This window comes from Symsagittifera roscoffensis, chromosome 6, assembly GCF_963678635.1.
Source record: "Symsagittifera roscoffensis chromosome 6, txSymRosc1.1, whole genome shotgun sequence".
Lineage (NCBI taxonomy): Eukaryota > Metazoa > Xenacoelomorpha > Acoela > Convolutidae > Symsagittifera > Symsagittifera roscoffensis.
Genome location: NC_087067.1, coordinates 31395083 through 31416469, shown reverse-complemented (window position 1 = coordinate 31416469; position 21387 = coordinate 31395083). Strand labels below are relative to the sequence as shown.

The following is a 21387-nucleotide window of genomic DNA, read 5'->3' as shown; positions in this document are numbered from 1 at the left end:
ATGTCAGATGGTCCATGAGATCTGTGCGTTCTCATGGCTGTTTTCTTGATCTGCTGGCTGTTTAATTGATCAAATATTGATGGATAGAAAGGAAGTTTTCATTTGGGACTGGTGTAATTGTGACATTTGACCAGAAGGTATCAAAATGCAGTTCGAATTCGCAAAATTATGATAGCAGCTGAACGAGAAAATTGGCGGTTTTAGCGCATTAACTGAATTAATCGTTCAATTTGACGAATTGGGAATAGTCAATTGGGTGTGACAAGTTGATTCTTAAACTTTCGATTTGGGCGTGAAAGACACGAATCAATTTTATTTTTCGTGTCAACTGAAAAATGCGAAAAAACACAACACAGTCATGAAGACAGATAAGTCAAAAAAGAGTAGTAACAAATTGAAATTGTGATCAAGACTATTGACCGAAGACCATTCCGAGTTGTAACGATTGTGCCGCTACAATCGCTACAAAGCAAATCCCGGGAACCAGGAAGGGTATTGGAACGTCGTGACCAGCCTTCAGGAAGGAGACAAGACTGCTCTTCGTCCGGATTCAGGAATCCGGAAGGGTCTCGGGAGAGATCTGTAACTCGCTATTTTATTAACTTTCCCGGAATGTCTTGAGTTGAATTTAATTAATACCAAAATCATTTTCAGAGTATGAGAAGCTAGGAGTTGAGGGAAAGGGTTGATCCATCTCCATTGGGGGTTGGTTTGTGCATAATGAAGAAACAAACGTATGAATCAAAGCTGGAATCCTTGTTGCAATCTGCGCAGTTTGTGATAAAAGATGCAACCACTGATAAGGTTATACTGAAAACTGAGAAGGAGCTTAACAGAGAACTACTAGCCATGAACAAAGAGACGAGATAAGTGATCATATATATTCTAAGATAAGGTCAACAGGGGGGCAAACCGCCCGTTTGTACGGTTTAGCTAAGGTACACAAGGCTGAGACACCCCTACGACCAGTACTATCACTTCCAGGCAGCTCGTATTAGAATGTTAACAAAATGCTTGCAAAGTTTTTTGACAACATCGATGGAGCCAATATAGAAACCAATACTAAAGATGACAGAGGAACAATTGAAAACGTTGCTCTAGATGGGACGAAACCATAATGTCTCTTGATGTGAAAAGTTTGTACACCAACGTTACCCTGAAGGAGGCAATTGTAATTGCTTTACAGAAGCTGTACAGCCAGGAGTCTCCTCCTGAAATTCAAAGAGCAACCATGAAAAGGCTTTTGAATATGGCGGTCAGCAAAGTATATTTGAAGTGTAATGATTCATGGTATGTACAAGTGGATGGTTTAGCAATGGGCGCGTCCCTCGCTGTAATTCTGGCAAAATTATGGCTGAAAGAGTACAAGTTTGCTCTAAGACAAGAAGTACCGGTGGGAACGGAGATACAGCAAATTAATGACAAAACGGTTTGTGCCCATGTTGCAGCAGGAAAGCCACAGGTAGATCAAAGTAGGTTGAATGCGAGAGTTGCCGAAACTTGTATCATCTAAATTGCGGAAAAATATACGCATCAATAAACGAGATAGTCTGGTACTGTGAAAGCTGCTACCGCGCTAAGAACAAGGAGAAGTATACTCCCCAGGTGAAAATGTTCCTCGGGTATGTGGATGACATTGTTAGAACAGTCAGAGGAAAGTCGAGTTGTCTTTTCGATGCCGCTAATTCTCTTCATCCAAATCGGCAGTTCACGCTAGAGGAAACTAATTCGGAGGGGAATTTGCAATTTGCCGTTCCTGGATTTGAACAGAAATGTATCGCAGGGTAGGCGTGTAACTTGCAGTTGGTATCAAAAACCAGCAGATACAGGGACTATACTGAACTATAGAAGCTGCGCCTAGTGTTATAGAAGATGAGCGTAGTGTTATCCGAGGCACTGTACACAGGGTTTTTAGGAGTACATCTAGCTGGGAGCAATTTGATAAGGCTATGGAAACTAAAAGGGCACAATGGCTGACAAATCAGTACCCTGAAAATTGGTCCGCAAAGGTGGCTTCAGATGCCTTGTGCAAGATCATCGAGGGTAAGGGCAAGCCCTTGGATGATGAGAGGCGTTTGTCAACAATCACCAAAAGATGTGAAGTCCTCAATGCTGATGATGCAATATAGAGGTAACCAAAGCCAATATTTTGCTAACAGGTTACAAAAATAAACTAATGCTTAAATGGTTTTCACCACAAGAAAACTAGAATCATATTTACCATCACTGAAGTCAGCATTTTCTAATAAACTCAAGTCAAGAGTGGTTGATAAATTGTCATGTAGTGGATGCACTTCCACCTATGTCGGACAAACTGTTCGACATTTGACCACTAGAATTGAGGAACACAAGGTAGCAGACTCACCGGTAGGCCTCCGCCTTCAGCAATGTCAACTTGAGGGAAATAGCGCGGATCTTAGTTATAGATAGGTCAAACAACCGAACAAAATTGTTAACACTAGAGGCAATACATATCAGGAAAGCGAAACCGGTAAAAGTATGTCAATCGTAATAGTAATTTAGAGGTCAACTGTGATTGGCTAATTTTTTAACATGATGGTTTTGAACCAATATGTATGTGAATTTTTGTAAATTGATGTTTTATCTTCATTTAGATTAGTTTATTGTAAAAATCCTGACTATGCACATAGTTGCGAAAAGTTTGAAATTTACTTTTTAGTAGAAACTTCTCCAATGGGAATGATGATTTTTATCTACTGAACGAAACCAAAAGTAATATATAAAAATAAGTAGTAGCCCTGTTTTTAGGAGTGACCTCGTAATCTGGGGATACTGAGACCCAGCCATGAGCTCACTATTTTCGCATATATTTGAGTTAATCTGAGCGTTCTGACCGAAGCCGGAAACAGTAACGTTTCTGTCGACCCGATGTTAAAAGGACCACACAAAAAACTGGCTTTGGCAAAGACAGTGAAAAACATGTAGAGCTGTGTTTAGACGCTGTTTTACAACCTAGCTTTATGTTCCGTCGATATGTACTTCCGGGCGAAAGTTACAAATATAGTAATCATCAATTTTTTAGAAAAGAACTTCTCACTAACGGATCATGTGTGACTGTGCTGATGAACACAAAGGCAACACTAGTAACGTTTCAACGTGGAAAGAAGCTTTGCTGTGCGGCGTTGCCTCTGAAGACAGAAAACCAGAGTATGGAAAACTTGGAGAGGTTTAACGGGACTGAGTGTCCTTTACTTTCCAACAAAAAAAATACATTGAAGAGAGTAATGAAATGAAATCTTTTAAAAAAGTGTTTTCTATGAAAATGGAAACAAACGATGGCTTTCTAGTTGTTCGAATTTCTCTGAGAGGCTTGCTGGTGTGGACTCCTCCCCCTGGAGCAAGTGGGGACGCACGATTCATTCTGTGCGGCAAAGATTCACACAGGGGCACCGGAAAAACGAACTTATGGAAACTGGAAACGGAATCCGAAGCAACCTCCCGAATGCCAACGGAGTGGAAAAGGCCCAGCCGAACCTTTCACCTCTCACATCAATTGAAGGCTTTGGCCTCCCCAGACCAGGGAAGGTGCGGATCAAAGGTGCCGAAGAAAGACCGGGTTATTCTCTGCCGGACCAGGTAAACCAGCCCACCTGGCCCGGCTGTTAGGAATGGCTGGAGACGTGGAGGAAAACCCAGGACCGTACGAGTGTGGGATGTGTCAAAAGAGAGCCAGTGGATGCAGCATCAAATGCACATGGATACACCAGGTATACAGCGAAATGACACGTGGCCAAATCCGACAGATCGCAGGAAAGGAACGCTACGCTTTCGAGTGTAGAAAGTGCAGGGAACCCAGTAAAACGACGGGAACAATAGTTCCTGGGACACCTGACGAAACTGTCCCCCCGAGCTCTGAGTTCTCAGTTAGAGCAGAGAGATCTCACAGAGTCCGCAAGGTGAAGCAAAGACACCCGACAGAAGATCACAAGGAAACGCACAGAAGGCAAAAAAAGACAATACAAGAAAACCGAAGAGCCGAACGCACCAAACACAAACCCCAAAAAACAAGGAGAATAGTGACGTGGAACCTACAAGGCATCTCCATAGAGATCAAAATCGCAGCCGCCTTAGAAGAGCAGTAGAACATGCAAGACAGCAAAAGTGGAAGGCGGTAATGATTTCCGAAATACGATCGGAACAGGAGGGGATAATATGGCTAGGAGACAAACCAAACCAGGCAGTAGTCATACACTCACAAAAATGTGGAGTTCTCCTGTTAGGCGATTTACTGGAAGACTGGATAGCCAGCGGACAACAGAAAAGTTTCTCCGAGCGGGTCACAGCGGTGCAGATCGGCAGGCTCCGCCTCATCGCAACCTATCAGCCCCTGTGGAGTAAGGGACCTGAGGAAATTGAAAAGTTCAGGAAAGATTTGGAAAATGAGCTCGCACGAACTCCAAAAGAGAGTGTACCCATACTGGGAGGCAATTGGAACGCGCAAGTGGGAAGAGGGAGTCAAAGACAGGGCATAAATGGGAAGTACGGCCTAAAGACAGAGACAAATGAAGCTGGAGAAAGTCTACTGGGTTGGTGCGAAGAACACCAGCTACAACATGTCAACTCCTACTTCCCAATACGCTCCCGAGGAACATGGTTCAAGCAGATGCACAGAAGTTGGTACGAGCTCGACGGTTTCTTAATGAGAGTATCCGACCGCCACCAAATGGTCCGTAGGGTAGCCACGGCGCAGGACATGGCATTATCGGACCACAAACCTGTCTGGATTGACATATGGCGCAAACAAAAAAAAGCGGCCACCCAGAATAGAAAAGAAAAGAACATCGCAGATAGACTGGGAACGCATGAGAAACAAAGAAATGGCGGAAGCATACCGCAAGAAGACGGAGGAAAAACTCAACAACGAGGAAGACTGGGACTCCATATCGCGGAAGCTCACAGAGGCAGCGGAGGAAGTATGTGGCACAAAGAAACGACAGATAGCCAACCCGTGGATAGTGGGATACGAAGAAGAACTGAGAAGCCTACAGACGGAAATCTCCACAGAAGTAATGCGCAGAAACGAGCTGATCAGCCAAACACTTGGAGAATCACATGGCATGCTTGCCGATGCCCTAACGGCATCAAGAAGAAGACTGGTAGCCGCACGCAAGAAGATGAAGAAACACCTACGACAACTAGAATGACTATGGTGGGACGAAATCATCATCGAGTGCGAAAACGCAGCGGAGAAAGGGGACATGGGTACCATGTACAAAACTTTAAGGAAACTGGGAACAAGATCACAGAAACACCAGACAGGCACCACTATCTCTACTGACGAATTCAAGGCCCACTTCAGCAACGTATCGAAGGACCGATATGAGAACGACCCGGGTACTTTGATGAACACAGTCAAACAGATACCAGATGAAAGCAAAGACGTCAAGTTCATAACAGCCAACCAGAAGCTGAACACCCTTCCGTCCGAGAAAGAAATCATGGAAGCACTGGATGAGGTGAGAGAATCGGCGCCAGGCAAGGACGGGGTCCGCATGGTATACATTCGCAACGCATACTGGAAATGGAGGGAGAAAGTCATCCACCTGGTGATGAGAATGTTCACGACCAGAGCAGACCTGTGGGAAGAGTCTCTTAAGAAAGCCCAAATAGTACTGTTGCACAAAACAGGGAACATCAATGACGCCAACAATTTCCGAGTTGTGTGCCTGCTCTCAATGGCCATTAGAATTCTAGCAAGAAGGATCGCAAACCACCTGAGAACATGGAGCGAAGAACTCCAGATATTGGACGAAAACCAAAGCGGGTTTCGACCAGGCAGGTCCACGGCAGACGCAAGCCAGATCTTCATAAGGATAAGAGAGGACGTGGAAGATCTCAGGAGACGGAGGATAAGAGCCGGAATCTCAGTAGAAGCCAACACAGACCGAGAAGCCAGACTTTTAGACCTAACAAAAGCTTATCCGCGGGTCAGCAAACCGGTCCTGTGGGCGGTCTTAAGGCGCTACGCGATGGAAGGCCCGTTTTTTGACACAATTATGGATTTGCATGAAGCCACAACCTATAGTATAAAGGGCAAAGAGGGCGACAGCGAAGAATAGACCCCCGAAAGAGGGTTAAGAGAAGGTTGCCCATCTTCGCCTTCATTGTTTAACATAAACCACCAAGTGGTAATGCGGCAAACTGAGAAAGCCAGACTAGACAGAGCCGAGGAGAAAGGTACAAACGTCGGGATAGCTTGGACGTGGATTCCGGGAAACCACTTCCCAGGAAAAAACATGGTAAAAACGCACAACAGTGAAACCCAAACCGCACGAATATCATTGTCCCTGTTCGCAGACGACACCACCCCCATCGGCGAGAAGGAAGAAATAGAGTCTGGAACAGCAACAATAAAAGAAGTTATGAAGAACTTCGAGGAGAAAAACAACGAAGAGAAAGAAGAGAAACTAGAATTCGGAAAGGACGGAGCAGGTAGCATCAGATTGATAGGAGTGTGGATCGGGGCAAAAGAAGACATTAAGAATAGAAAAAGACGAGCAGGAGGACTATGGGCAAAGGTCAAGCGCCGGCTGACAAAGAGCAGGCTGCCGAAAAGAATCCAGGCGAGAGTTGTCCAATGCTGCGTAGAAAGTGGCTTATTGTTTGACGCCAACGTAAGGACATGGAAAAACTCGGAGTTACAGTCTTTGCAAAGTTTCATTGACCGGTGCTATAGGCACGTCTGGAGCTCAAAGTCGAAGCCGCCATTAATTGAAATGCAGGAAAAAGGAGTGATTATGCAGGACATCAGAAACCAACTGAACATCAAGACGATCCGATGGAAAGTTGAAGGAAGGACTCTAAAACGAATAGGCGATGTAATGAGAATGGACGACAAAAGATTGACTAAAGCAGCTTGTCTAGGGTGGCTAAACGATCTGCAAACCGTACCGAGATGTCCGGGAAAAAAAGACGAAACACTACTCTACTGGCGGAAGCTCATCAGAAAAGCGGGACTGGATGTGAACGAGATAGACAAACTGACTCAGGACAGAAAAGGATGGAGGCGAGCGGTGAAAGCACGAATGGAGCACCTGCTTAAATGGGAAAAGTCAAATGCGAGAAGACAAAACGGTGAAACGACAGAAAGGAACTCCTATACCCCCCAAGCAACATCGAACACGTGTGAGATATGTGAGAGGGATTTCAAAAAACAGGGCGGCCTGACAATCCATATCAAAAGGATGCACAAAGAGGCGAGGGTGACTTTTGCATGCAACAAATGCGGAGCTATCTTCAAATCTGAAAACTCGGAAAAAAACCACAAGAAGACATGCGAGGGAGACAGGAACAATGAAGATAGAACCAAGACATGCGACAGATGCGACAGAACCCTACAGGCCCGAAACATGGCACGCCACAAAAGACAGAACTGCAAGGGAAAACGGGTACCAGAACAAGAAGCAAATGAACAACACCATCAACCCCGCGTATACAAACAGAAATACAGAAATGGACTATATGTCCGAGATGTAACGAGAGCAAGGCACCTAAGGATATGCACCACGTCCATGGTCAGGGGAGAGGACATACCCTTTGAACCAAGAGGGTGAAAGTCTACATACATACATTTCTCTGAGAGGCCGACAAACACAGAATAAGCAGCAAATAAATCAGTCTTATCTCAGATAGAGCCTCTGAAAGGTAAAACATCGGATAAGGAACTGGACTCCCTCAGAGAAGTGTTGAATCAAAACACAAAGCTGACATAGGTTGTGGGAATTTCTTGGAACATGAGATTGAGATTGAGGAGGGCTCGGTATCTCACAGGTAAGGAGATAGGAGAATGAACCCAGACAAGTCAGAGGCATGTCGGAAAGAAATTGAGAGTTAGAGTCCTTTTGAGAACATCAAACGAGAGTTTTTCGAGGCTCCGGTCCTCGGCATGCCGACTGAGAAAAGGTTGTTCAAGTTGGAGACGGATGCATTAGTGGCCGCTGCCCGGGCATACTCCATAAGGAACAAGAATGGAAGGGGAGGACTGTTCTCCGACCCTTAGCTTATGGGTAAGTTCTAAGCGATACTGAGATGAAATACGTCGCACCAAAGGCGGAGATGTTCGCAGTAATTATTTTCGTGGAAAAATATAGAGCCTATTAGGGAGCGCTTCTCTTAAATTGCGCGTGGACAATTGAGCTCTCACATGGCTGAAAACTTATTCGAAGGATCAAAGCTACATGGGTCGCTGCGTTGTACGCGTGGATGGCTACGACATGAGTAAAGAGCACCTAAAACCGTGACAAACACCAAAATGCCGACAGCCTCAGTAAAATTACGGAGTTTTTTGAGCGACTGGAAGAGAAACAAGCTAACCTTGTAGAGATTAAGGTTGGTTTTTTCTTTTCGAATAAAGACACCTATAAAAAGCTGCCACTCACCAAATGGCTTTACAATCAGGGCATCCCATACCAGGACACCCCAAAATTCCTGCTGAGAGAGCTGAGGAGATAAAGGTATTGGCAAGGGTTGAACCGGTTCCGTTGGACTTGTTAGCGCGCTCCAACCTGATACAACAAGAACTTACCAGGTTAGGCATCAATAGATTAGCGCTGCTAAACGAAATGGTGAGCATTGCACCGGACGTCACGCGGAAGCTCCGCAAACTACTTGACAGATAAGTTGAAAGGCAGGATATGAAATGATGCAAACCATGCGGAGACCATCACAGAAAAGACAGAGACAAGACCGGTAGCGATCCGGAGTCGAGATGTTGAACGGGATTGCCAATAAATAGTAAAGCATCTGGTCCAATCGATACCGAAGGGTTTCCTGTTGAGATCATCATACACTGAACTTCAACAACTGACCAGCACTCAGACCACTGAGGTGGTGAGTGTCGAACTGCAATCCAGTATGGCAAGGAGGGTTCAGTTCGTTGATTCAGAAGAGGAGTACAATCCGTGCTCGGACTGTTCATCCGGAGATGAGACATTTTCCGGGGAGTCAACTAAGGAAACTGATCAAGACGCGGAAATGTCCAGGGTGTCGGGCTTCATCATGCCAGGCCGGGATATTTTGTGCGAGGAGTCATTGCCACGACGACCGAGTGATAGAATTTTGTCCGGGGAGTCTAGGAACCTGAAGAGTAAGTCTGAAGGCGACTGTACAGACTCCATCAGCTCGAGTGACAGTTCCAAGTCTCAACCCTGGGCGAACGTGTCTTAAACAACCTCCAATTCGAACGCTTCAGAGATAGCGATTCTTTTCGTACTAGTGCAATGGAAACTGCGCGGGTTGGATACAGAGATGCTTCAAGACCCAGACAGACATACCTCCGAGGAGGAAGGCACTGTAATCAATCATGCCGCAAACGAGTTTGAGTTGACAGCAGTGTCGAAGCGTCAGGCTAGAATATTTCCGCATACTACGGCCGTTTGTACCAACCTCGAACACTTGGGGCAAGAGGTGGCACGAAGAAAGTTAAAATAAAGCCCATGCTCCGGATATATTCAGCAAACAACCAAATGCGATGAAGACATATTTGAAAGCCAGGTAGCCACTGTCGGATCTTTTAAGGGCTCAGCAAAATGATAGAATGACAAGCAACTTAAAGAGATCGATAGAAAACGGAGTGCCCGACAAAGGTGACCTAAAAGAAAACAACTACAAGATCCTGAAGCAACTTTATATGATGAGAAGAGATTTGTTGTACTTGAAGAAAGACGGGATCGTCGCCTGCTAGCACAAAGAAGAAGACAAAGACGTTTACAAGTTTAATTCAATAATCCTACCACAGCTGTATCAAACTGAGCTATTGTTTGGCTCACATGGCCAGATGGGTAATCAAAGCGTGGAAAAAGTGTATAAGCAGATACAGAAGCGTTATGAATGGCCTGGCTTGAAGAAGGCCTGTGAAAAACGGATTTCTGCATAACTCTCATGTCAAGAAGCATAGGACCCCAGGAAGCTGAGATTTCTCCTGCAATCGATAGAATCGCCGGGACTCAATATAATGGTACAAATCGATCATCAGAAAATCTGTATGACGGCCACGGGCTTTAACCAAATGCTGGTAATGATCGGTTGTTTCACAAAGAACGTAGTGGCAGTATACTGAATGATGGCATTAGCGGAGGAAACATGTGATCATTTGATAAATGTCTGGATCGCCAGACACGGGTGCCCGATCAAGTTCCAGTCTAACAATGGCAAAGCATTCGTCGGGAGTTGACCATGAGGTCGCAAGTAGCGCAGGCCCACTCGACGACTTATCAACCGCAGACGAATGGTCTTTCGAGAGCCAAAATTGCACACTGTTCTCCATGCTAAGGGTTTATTGCTCACGATGCATGGACGACTGGGATAAGCACATGCCGCAGGTGATGGGCGCGTACAAAACACTGAACACTCAACAACGGGAATCAGCGCACACATGATAAACAGGCCACGATAAATCTCTCCCGATAACATTATTTTATCCTGAACACGAGGGAAATAACAGCACCGCAGACGTACGTGACAGGCCACGATAAATCTCTCTCGATAACATTATTTTATCCTGAACACGAGGGAAAAAACAGCACCGCAGACGTACGTGACGTCATCAAAAGGCAACAAAAATTGAATGAGTTGTACCGCAGCAGGCCCAAATTAGGCAGGAGAGAGGATTGGATAAAAGGAGAGCAGACGCCAAAGCATGTCTGGGTCTTCCTGGGGTGGTTCCCCAAAGGGAACTAAAAAGTGGCTGAGGAATGGCATGGTCCATTTCAAATAACTGAAGTGCACCGAGGTGGTCGTTTCTATCGATTGAGCTCAGAATGCGCTGCTCAGTACGAGGACCGCACAATGCCTCATCGGAAGACTGGTTCGTCCCGGCTGACATGCATGAGGAAGACTATTGACAGTGGATACCGCTCGTGAAGTGAATGAGAGGGGTACACGCGACAAGAACGACGGGAATGAGGTGGTGAATGACTGTGATTTGCCATTGGACTTAAAATTAACTGAGCGAGTAGAGGTCGATGACGAAACCCTACCTTATGCCGTGGAGGAGTGGAACGACCCAGAGCAGACTGAAGTTGACAACCCGACTTTTCCTCGACCATGGAGACGCGACAGTGCAAGAGTGAAAGGAATAACAAGAAATACATCCCGTACGGTGAAGATTTTGTCGTAGACAAGACCGTATTGGACGACGTGACGGACTCATTAGTAGGTTTGGATGAAATTGTGGTATCGCAGGACATGGACCTGATCGATGATACAGAAACAGACTGGATCGACGATCAACTGGAACCGGAAGTGGAGTTCAAACCTGAGATGGAACATATGCATGAGCAAGAATGACAAATTTACGGGTGCTCGAATGGCTCCATGCATGATCTAGCTGCAGATGCAAAAGAGACACTCCTGGCGATTCAGGATGTCGATCATACCAGCATCAAATACATCAGTCACGACAACACTGAGTCATAATGGATCGCTGCAGATGGCCTCTTGTGTGTTCGTTCCCGAATCCAACCTCAATCTGCGCGATATTGGACGATCGACGGGGAGTTCGATGGATAATTTTGTCAGGGGAGTGGGGGTAAGACTCACATACGTCAAAAACTTTATGATCAAAAAATTAAAGTGGGACGAGAAGTCTGTAGAGACAACCTCAGAGAAGTAGTGTTGATGTTAGCTTTCAGTGAGTCCGATACCGGCTAAAGAAACAGGCAGAAACAGGCTCATGCGATAACGACGTGGGGAGATTCCTGGTCACGACTTGGCTCGTGAGCCATGGTTAGGCGAATACAGGGATTACAGCTTAGGGGAGATACATATGCCAGTCCGCCCACCCAACTCCACTGCGCAGTCTCTCTTTGGATCGAAGAGATCACGCGATGGGCCGGGCTCTTCGTGTTTTGCGGAGTGGTCAACTGCAGCTTCATCATCGAAGAAGGTGAAATTGAATGAAATTAAAGCAGCGACGGCAGAGACCAGCGAAAATCTCCAGAGGAGAGATAAAAACTGGCAGGAGTTGTGCGCAAAGCTCAAGGAATACAAGAAGAAGGCAAAAGGGCGCGATCACTGGTAAAGGAAATATGAAGAGCTACTGATCACTCTCAAACGAACGGAGATAAGGCACCTGAAAGTGGTTTACAACGCGAAGACAAGGAAATCGTCACCGGATGTCATTGCCATGTGCCATGATGAACGCCGACACGACTGATAAACTAAGCCTCAAGAGCTCTACAAACTGAGTGAAGTTGTATCTCCACCGCGATTGAGCTCGCCTGCAAAGGCGAGGAATACGATACCGGACCCCTCGGACACTTACCTGGTACTTCAGTTCCAGTAGACGTTCGAGCGTGTAGCCAAGGCGACGATGCAAGAAATACATCGAGCGCGGTACAGAAGCTCGTGTAGGATTGTTCCTTCCCAACTTGCAGGCCAGTCACCTATTAGGAGAGAAAGGGGTGCGGATCCGGTACCGAATGAAACCAGAGTAAGGTCACGAGTAGTCGACATCAGAAAGGACCTCAACATTCAGAGGACCTTTATCCAAGTCTCTGCAGAACATGCAGGGCTTGGCTGAACGGCATGAGCTGGAATGCGGCAACAGTCCACCAACCGGTACCAACGGGAAGCCAACATCTAACAATCGGGGATAGCTCAATAAGGGATCTGACAAAGATCCTTGTGGTGGGTCAGAGCACTGCAATCGCCTTTGGTAGAGCCTCGGTGGCTCAAGTGATCAAGATGATGGAGTTACATAATGATGACCGGGTGGAGACACTAATCAACCTGATAGGGACGTTTGATAAACCCAGTCACCCCCAAAGCAAAATGGTAACGGCTGCTGGTTTGACTTCTCTTGTTCACCATCCCTCTGAATCCGGACGCCGGATCACCGATAGCCGACTTCATGGTCGGGATGGTGACACGATGGAACACGTTGGCCTGGAACTTGATTGTCGAATAAATTCAGTTTGATAGATATCGAGAGTGCATTGCGAATGGTGGATCACAGTGCCTTGACGAGAGATGGAATACACTTTAATACCCAGCAGTGTAGGCAATGGATTAATGATGCCTTCCAGACAAAGATAGAAGAAATGAAGACAGAGTTGCGGACAGTGGTCAACCCCCCTGTGACACGTGATGGCCCTGCCGGCAGGATAAGGGCTCGTGTACCTCAGCTCAGCAATTAGCGGATCGTCTAGGACCTCTGGTCACGGAAGCGAATGCTACCCAGCCCACTCCCAGCACAGATTTGAGGGAGAGAGAGAAGTTGGGGACCGTTCCGACTCCCAGAGGCTGATCCTTGGAGAAACGAATTGGGACAAGAAATGGTCAGCAACAGATAGCTCACCAAGCAACCAGACGTTTTGCGAGTCAGACTGCAGGAGCAGCAGCTCAAGGGAGCTCGCACGCAGACCCTGCAGCAATCATCAACACCGATAGGGCCAGTGAATTGTGTGAATTGTTGTGGAACAGATCAGATCCCAGCCCTTGGGGCAATATAAAGTGGAAATGGCCATTAAATTGAAAATGAACACGCTGGAAAGTCAAGCGAACGCAAAAAAAGCTCAAAGGATACGATCCCACGGTATTTATACCGAATATCAGGTGTGTGGCAGAAGATGAGAAATTTATTTTCGCCACCACTTTGAGGCTGGTAGATCTGCAAGGTTTGCCCAGGGACAACACGATGGGATCCCTGAATACGAGATCACTGACAAACGTCTGTCAGCAGGCGAGGGAGAGAGCGCCGTCGAGCCGGAAAGGGAAGTTTTAGGGGGAGAACAAGACCAACAACAAGCATCACAAAACAAGCAAATTGCCAAGCAATCGAACAGCAAGCGATCGAGTGTTCACGGGATTACCCCCAGATGAGTTTAGTGGAAGGCTATGAGAGGAGATAAGCACAACTGGAGTCACAAAAAGAGGACAGCTTGTTCGCGACGTATGATCATCTGGAATGAATATCGGAACGATCATGATAGTGGCCAGCTCTGATTATCTGTACACGCCCCGCATCCTATTTTGGCCGAACGTGATCTTCGTCACGGCCACCAATCTGGATTGAGGAAGTGCAGTGGGAAAGGCGATAAGCGTGGAAAGTGTGGTGAATATGGACCCACAGGTCGTCGTTATATCAGGATCAAATGACCACTTGCAGTGCAGAGGATTGTTGATTAGCCTGGTTGACGGGTCATGTCCGAACACAGAAGTCATTGAAGAGGCGATCATGACACTTCTCTCTGCTAAGGTCAAGTCATACCTCGTCTTCAGTTGTAGTTGAACTGATGACAAAGCTTTCGCCTTACAACGGCAGAAAATTCGGCTCAATCACGACGTCATGGCAAACCTCGTTTATGAGGTTGGCGAATGTGTCTCTAAAATCATTGTGTTTTATGTATGTGTAACCGCCCTCTGCACAGTGTAGGGCATTACCTAGTTAAAATTTCCACCACTTGTGAGTGGGGTTTTGGTCGGTTCCCATCCGTATTTTAAGTAAATACCACCTCTGCCTTCTGATTTATTCAGGTCGAGCATGTATCTGCTTAGTGGTAAAGCCTAGAGCCAGTTAGAGACTCCCGTGTCAGAGACCAGGTCGAATGCGTATTTATATCAGTTTCATTTTGGGGGTTAATGTCGTTTGTTTTCTTTTGGTTCGTTCTGTCAGTTTTCAATTTTCCATTTTCGTAAAATTTTTTCTTGCTGTGTTATTGCTGCAACAGGATCTGGAGATTTCAGAACTAGTTATTTTTCCTTAGACCATTCTAGATAGTTTTCATGGTCGGATCGCAGCTTGATGTTATGGCCGCCCATTTTGAGGGGAAAGGAAGATATCTCACGGAACTGGGGTTTAATGTGTCTTTACCGACTGGGTTAGGTATTAGTTGTTCTTTGATAATCTTTTCATATGTTTCGAAGTTATCCATAGCGTTAGTAGTTTTCCTGGTTAGAATTGAAAACTTTTCTTGAACTCCTCTATTATAGCAGGCATAAGTCTTTTGGATGGAGGTTTTAGCAATTTTCGTTGGTTTTCTCAAAAGTTCCATTTGCTTTTTTTGTCGAAACTCGAGATACTTTTTACAATCAGATACTATTCCTATAACAGAATTAAGCACTCGAGTTTCTGCTTTTATCGTGATTCCTGTGTTTTTGAAGATTTTCTCAGCTTCACTGAGTTTTCATCTTTGGCTAAGAGTTTTCATTTGGATGCTTAACATGCTAGCCAAAATGTTTACCTTGTTTTACAATTTTATCGAGGACAGTTCGTAGATTGCTTAGTTTACCGACTGTGTTTTCGTCATTGCGTTTTCGTCTTTTGGTAGTTTCGACCGTCTTTGTAGAATATGTTACAATATCATATAGTCTGCGTACCATTTTTGTGTTTCGTTGTCCATTGAAAAAAGTTTTATGAGGGGTATTATGGCTAGACCGTGCATGGCTATTGCCAGCGGATCCCCCTGGGTTGTCCCTTCTTGAGAGTAGATGGTTTTTTCTATTAACGAACCGTTAAGATGGATTGGAGTGCGAGTTCTAATTCGCTGTTAAAAGAGATGGGTAGTCATTTTCGATGATTTTCAATGCCAGTTTTCGTTTTAGCAAGTTGAAAGCGTTTCCGGTATCTATCAGTAAAACAGCATCGGCGGAGGGTTTGCTGTAGTGATCTCTTAGTGTGTGGATTGCTTATTCGAAGCCACACAGAAATGGTAGTTTGAACCGAGCGACATGATTTTGTTTTTAAGCACTTGGTTAGTGTTCATTCTTTTATCCTACGCATAACTTCTATGCCTCTGGGTCTTACTCCTGCTTTCTTATATAAAAGTAATTATCTACAAGCATTATATGGTTCCTTAAATTCTTGATTCAGTTTTTCGGTAGCTAATTCTGTGACAAGTTGTGCTATTGTTTTTGAAATCTCATCTGATTGTTGTCCGAAGTGTGTTAAAAAATAAATATGTCTCCTTTCATTTGCATCAATGTCATATGGTCTATGAGATCTGTGCGTTCTCATGGCTGCTTTCTTGATCTGCTGACTGTTTATTTGATCAAATATTGATGGATTGAAAGGAATTTTTCATTTGCGACTGGTGTAATTGTGACATTTGACCAGAAAGTATCAAAATGCAGTTCGAATTCGAAAATTATGATAGCAGATGAACGAGAAAACTGGCGGTTTTAGCGCATTAACTGTGTCAATCGTTCAATTTGACGAATTGGGTATAGTCAATTGGGTGTGACAAGTTGATTCTTAAACTTTCGATTTAGGCGTGAAAGACACGAATCAATTTTATTTTTCGTGTCAACTGAAAACTGCGAAAAAACACAACACAGTCATGAAGACAGATAAGTCAAAAAAGAGTAGTAACAAATTGAAATTGTGACCAAGACTATTGACAGAAGACCATTCCGAGTTGTAACGATTGTGCCGCTACAATCGCTACAAAGCGAATCCCGAGAACCAGGAAGGGTATTGGAACGTCGTGACCAGCCTTCAGGAAGGAGACAAGACTGCTCTTCGTCCGGATTCAGGAATCCGGAAGGGTCTCGGGAGAGAACTGTAACTCGCTATTTTATTAACTTTCCCTGAATGTCTTGAGCTGAATTTATTTAATACCAAATTCATTTTCAGAGTATGAGAAGCTAGGAGTTGAGGGAAAGGGTTGATCCATCTCCATTGGGGGTTGGTTTTTGCATAATGAAGAAACAAACGTATGAATCAAAGCTGGAATCCTTGTTGCAATCTGCGCAGTTTGTAAAAAAAGATGCAACCACTGATGAGGTTATACTGAAAACTGAGAAGGAACTTAACAGAGAATTACTAGCCATGAACAAAGAGACGAGATAAGTGATCATATATATTCTAAGATAAGGTCAACAGGGGGGCAAACCGCCCGTTTGTACGGTTTAGCTAAGGTACACAAGGCTGAGACACCCCTACGACCAGTACTATCACTTCCAGGCAGCTCGTATGAGAATGTAAACAAAATGCTTGCAAAGTTTTGTGACAACACCGATGGAGCCAATATAGAAACTAATACTAAAAATGACAAAGGAACAATTGAAAACGTTGCTCTAGATCCGGACGAAACCATAATATCTCTTGGGTATGTGGATGACATTGTTAGAACAGTCAGAGGAAAGCCGAGTTGTCTTTTCGATGCCGCTAATTCTCTTCATCCAAATCGGCAGTTCACGCTAGAAGAAACTAATTCGGAGGGAAATTTGCAATTTGCCGTTCCTGGATTTGAACAGAAATGTATCGCAATCGAATCAAAAACCAGCAGATACAGGGACTATACTGAACTATAGAAGCTGCGCCCCAACTCAGTATAAGCGTAGTGTTATCCAAGGCACTGTACACAGGGTTCTTAGGAGTACATCTAGCTGGGAGCAAATTGATTAGGCTATGGAAACTAATAGGGCGCAATGGCTGACAAATCAGTACCCTGAAAATTGGTCCGCAAAGGTGGCTTCAGACGCCTTGTGCAAGATCATCGAGGGCAAGGGCAAGCCCTTGGATGATGAGAGGCGTTTGTCAACAATCACCATAAGATGTGAAGTCCTCAATGCTGATGATGCAATATAGAGGTAACCAAAGCCAATATTTTGCTAACAGGTTACAAAAATTAATTAATGCTTAAGTGGTTTTCTCCACAAGAAAACTAGAATTATATTTACCATCACTGAAGTCAGCATTTTCTAATGAACTCAAGTCAAGAGTGGTTGATAAAATTTCATGTAGTGGATGCACTTCCACCTATGTCGGACAAACTGTTCGACATTTGACCACTAGAATTGAGGAGCAGACTCACCGGTAGGCCTCCACCTTCAGCAATGCCAATTTGAGGGAAATAACGCGGATCTTAGATATAGATAGGTCAAACAACTGAACAAAATTATTAACACTAGAGGCAATACATATCAGGAAAGCGAAACCGGTAAAAGTATGTCAATCGTAATAGTAATTTAGAGGTCAACTGTGATTGGCTAATTTCTTAACATGATGGTTTTGAACCAATTTGTATGTGAATTTTTTTGTAAATTGATGTTTTATCGTCATTTAGATTAGTTTATTCTAAAAATCTGACAATGCACATAGTTGCGAAAAGTTTGAAATTTACTTTTTAGTAGAAAATTCTCCAATGGGAATGATGATTTTTATCTACTGAACGAAACCAATAGTAATATAATAAATAAGTAGTAGCCCTGTTTTTAGGAGTGACCTCGTAATCTGGGGATACTGAGACCCAGCCATGAGCTCACTATTTTCGCAGGTAATTGAGTTAATCTGAGCGTTCTGACCGAAGCCGGAAACAGTGTGACATTTGACCAGAATGGGAAAAATGCAATCTCTGCAGAATTCGAATTTTTAGCAGCGAGCCTTCCGGATTGATGATTATTAAGAATTAAGAACGTTATTGGAACGATTGGCCAAACGGTGAGGGCTAGAATATTCTGGTATTTTAAAATTTTAAAAATTCGAAGTGATGACGTAACATTTCTGAGAAACGTCAGAAACGGCCATTTATTATTATTATTATTATTATTATTGAAGCTTTACAACAAAAGTTGAAGGGCGTGAGCCCGTAAACATATTAAGAAAAGTCTATGGAATGCGGGAAACGGCAGTTGCTACACAGGCAGCCAAAAGTCCAGGAGCACGAGTCTAGTTCGTTATAGTGGCGGTGATAGTAGTCCCAGAAAAACTTGATAACACGCGGTTTGACGTTGCTCCCATCGAGGTTGATATGTCGGTGGAGAAGATTATAGAGGCGTGGGGCACGATACCAGAAATTCTGTCGTTGAATTTCTTTTGTGATGACAGGCTGTGAGTATGAGTTCAAATAGGCTGTGAGTATGAGCTCGTGTGCGGTGCTCTCTGTTTTCACTTCTTCTTGTGTAATCATACCAGGGGAATGTGGAGTTAGCACCGACAAGTTTGAGGAAAGCAAGAATATCATACACTTGAATATTTAGAGATAGTGGAAGAAGGTTGAGTTTTTTCAATCTGTCGCAGTAATTGTCATCACAATAATTAAGCATCCAGTAGGTGGCGCGTCTTTTGACGCGTTCAATCAGGCGCAGATCACCTTTCGATGGACTCCAAGCTGTGGATCCGTACAGTAGAATTGGTATCACCATTGATTTGTAAAGGTCCTTTCTATGCTTTGTGCTCACTCGGTGGCCAACATTTCTTTTGATTAAGTTTAATACTCTATTTGACTTGCTGCAGGCACCAGTTATGTGGTCTTTCCACTTCAGCTTGTCGCTTACCAAGAGGCCAAGATCTTTTTCCAAACTTGAATGAGCTAACGGTTTGCCATAAAGAGCCAGATCGGTTGGCTCTGTTCTAGAAAAGGTAACAATTGAACATTTGCCGACATTGAAGCTCATGTAGTTTGATCTACACCACTCTTCTAGAGAGGACAGATTCTCCTGCAACCTGGAATTTAGTATCTTCTGATGTATTGACAATATCTTTGTGTCATCAGCAAACATGAATGTCTCAGAAACTAGATTGAGAGGCAAGTCAGCTACATAGATGATGAATAGTAATGGTCCAAGAAGTGAACCTTGGGGAACCCCGCTGGTTACATCAAGAAGTTCGGACCTTGCATCTCCAATTTGGACAAACTGTTTACGTTGATCAAGATAACTGCGCAGAACTTTGAGTAACTTTCCTTGGATACCCAGAATCTTCAGTTTTCTCAGAAGCACAGTGTGATTTATTTTGTCAAATGCTTTCGCAAAGTCCAAATAAACGGCTTCAATTGTTACGTCAGTGTTGGAGATATTGCGATAGACATTGTCTAGATAGCAGAGCATTTGTAAAACTGGTGAGCGATTTTTGGTGAACCCAAACTGCGAAGAGTTTATGTGTGGAATGACGTGAGTATAGAGAGCATTGAATATCAGTTTTTCGTGGATCTTCGAGGCAATGCTGAGGAGCGTGATGGGTCTGTAGTTCTCTACATGTAGCTTCGAACCCTTTTTATGGATCGGGCTTACTGCACCTTCTTTCCATTTAGCCGGATAACATCCCACCTGTTGTATTTTAAAGAACAGCTGGTGTAAAGATTTGCTCAAAGTTGGCGTGTTCTTGAAAAGCACAGGTGGGAGTAGATCAGGTCCACGGGATTTTGTGACATCTAGCGAAATCATCACTTTTCCAACAGCGGCGCTGCTCACTTCGTAGCCATTCAGGAAAGTTCATACAACTGTGGATTGAGAACCAGGTGTTTCGGGAGTCGATGAAGTGAAAGTAGATTGGAAGAACTCATTAAACATGCAGCACTGATCGCTCAGGGACTCTGCAGATTTTGAACCCCAGAAAAGTTTCGGTGGTATCGATCCACTGCCTCGAAGACTTTTGAAGTATTTGAAGAGTCTTGTTGTACTTCGCCCTTCAGCGAGTTTTTCTTCGTATGCGCTTTGGTCGGATGCCCAAGCTATTTTTATCTGGCTTTCGATTGTCTTTAGTTTACAAAGCATGCTTTCCGTTGGTTTTCGGTCGTACTTGCGAGATATTGTCTTCAGTTGCTTCATCAGGTGCGAGGTACTGCTGGAGATCCATGGAGGTAGTGAGCTCCGGTGTTGAGTTTTGTATGGTACACACTGTTTTAAAAGGTGGTCCAACCATTTATACCACTCTTCAAGAAGTACATTGATATTGGACCTGCAGTTGCCAGTGAATGGATTGTTTGCGATCAGGCAGTTGAGTTTTCCATAGTCAGCAAGTGCAAAGCTGTGTTTATGGTTTGGCCCGTGTGTTGACTCCAATTCCTTCCCAATTAATGTGACCTTGATAGGAATATGGTCGGAGCAATTTTGGCTTTTGACGCTGTACAGATTGTTGAAAACATGAAACGGAGACACGCTAGCGATGCAAGAGTCGGATGAGCAGAGAACTATGTCGATACAGGAAGTAGCAGTTGTTTTGAAATCAACGAACTGTGTAAGGCTTCTGCGGTCAAACTCGACCAATATATCATTTTCATGATCATCATTGGAATTCAGTGTGTTCCATCAGACTGTCGATAAGTTTGCGTCGCCAACTATAATGAGAACTTCATTATCCATGCGAAGAGCTTGAATACCTTCCAGGAGTTTCTTCCAGTGATCCAAAGTCCATCGGTATGGACTTGAAGAAGGCGCGTTATAAACATTCACTAGTATGTAGTTCTGCTTGGCAGTGAAAAAACTACAAGCAACGTACTCGACATCTGAACATTCAGATATGATCAAATGTTCATGCTTGATATCTTTGGATATTGCAATCAAGACACCGCCATGTTTAGAGACGCCATTTTTGCTAGCACGCTGACGCCGATAGGCAATGTAACCGGTTAACATAAGTTCACTATCCAAAAACTCAGGTGTAAACCAAGTTTCAGTTAGTGCGAGCACATGCGGTTTTGTGGC

General features: G+C 44.3%; 3 protein-coding genes across 7 annotated transcripts in view; 1 reads left to right on the top strand and 2 right to left on the bottom strand.

Annotated features, from left to right (window-relative positions):
• LOC134848911 (protein SET-like) overlaps positions 1-21387 on the bottom strand; it is a 229324-nt gene that overhangs the window by 36046 nt on the left and 171891 nt on the right. The gene's annotated exons all lie outside the window — the stretch shown is intronic.
• The window catches only part of LOC134848909 (beta-catenin-like protein 1), a 183865-nt gene that overhangs the window by 70179 nt on the left and 92299 nt on the right, over positions 1-21387 (bottom strand). The window lies entirely within an intron of this gene.
• LOC134848687 (uncharacterized) lies at positions 5220-6080 on the top strand. Its single transcript, XM_063866204.1, has one exon. The coding sequence runs from the start codon at positions 5220-5222 to the stop codon at positions 6078-6080; it is 861 nt and encodes a 286-aa protein (XP_063722274.1).

Coding starts and splice junctions, on each gene's coding strand:
- LOC134848687 (XM_063866204.1), top strand. CDS start 5,220: ATGGGTACCATGTACAAAACTTTAAGGAAACTGGGAACAAGATCACAG.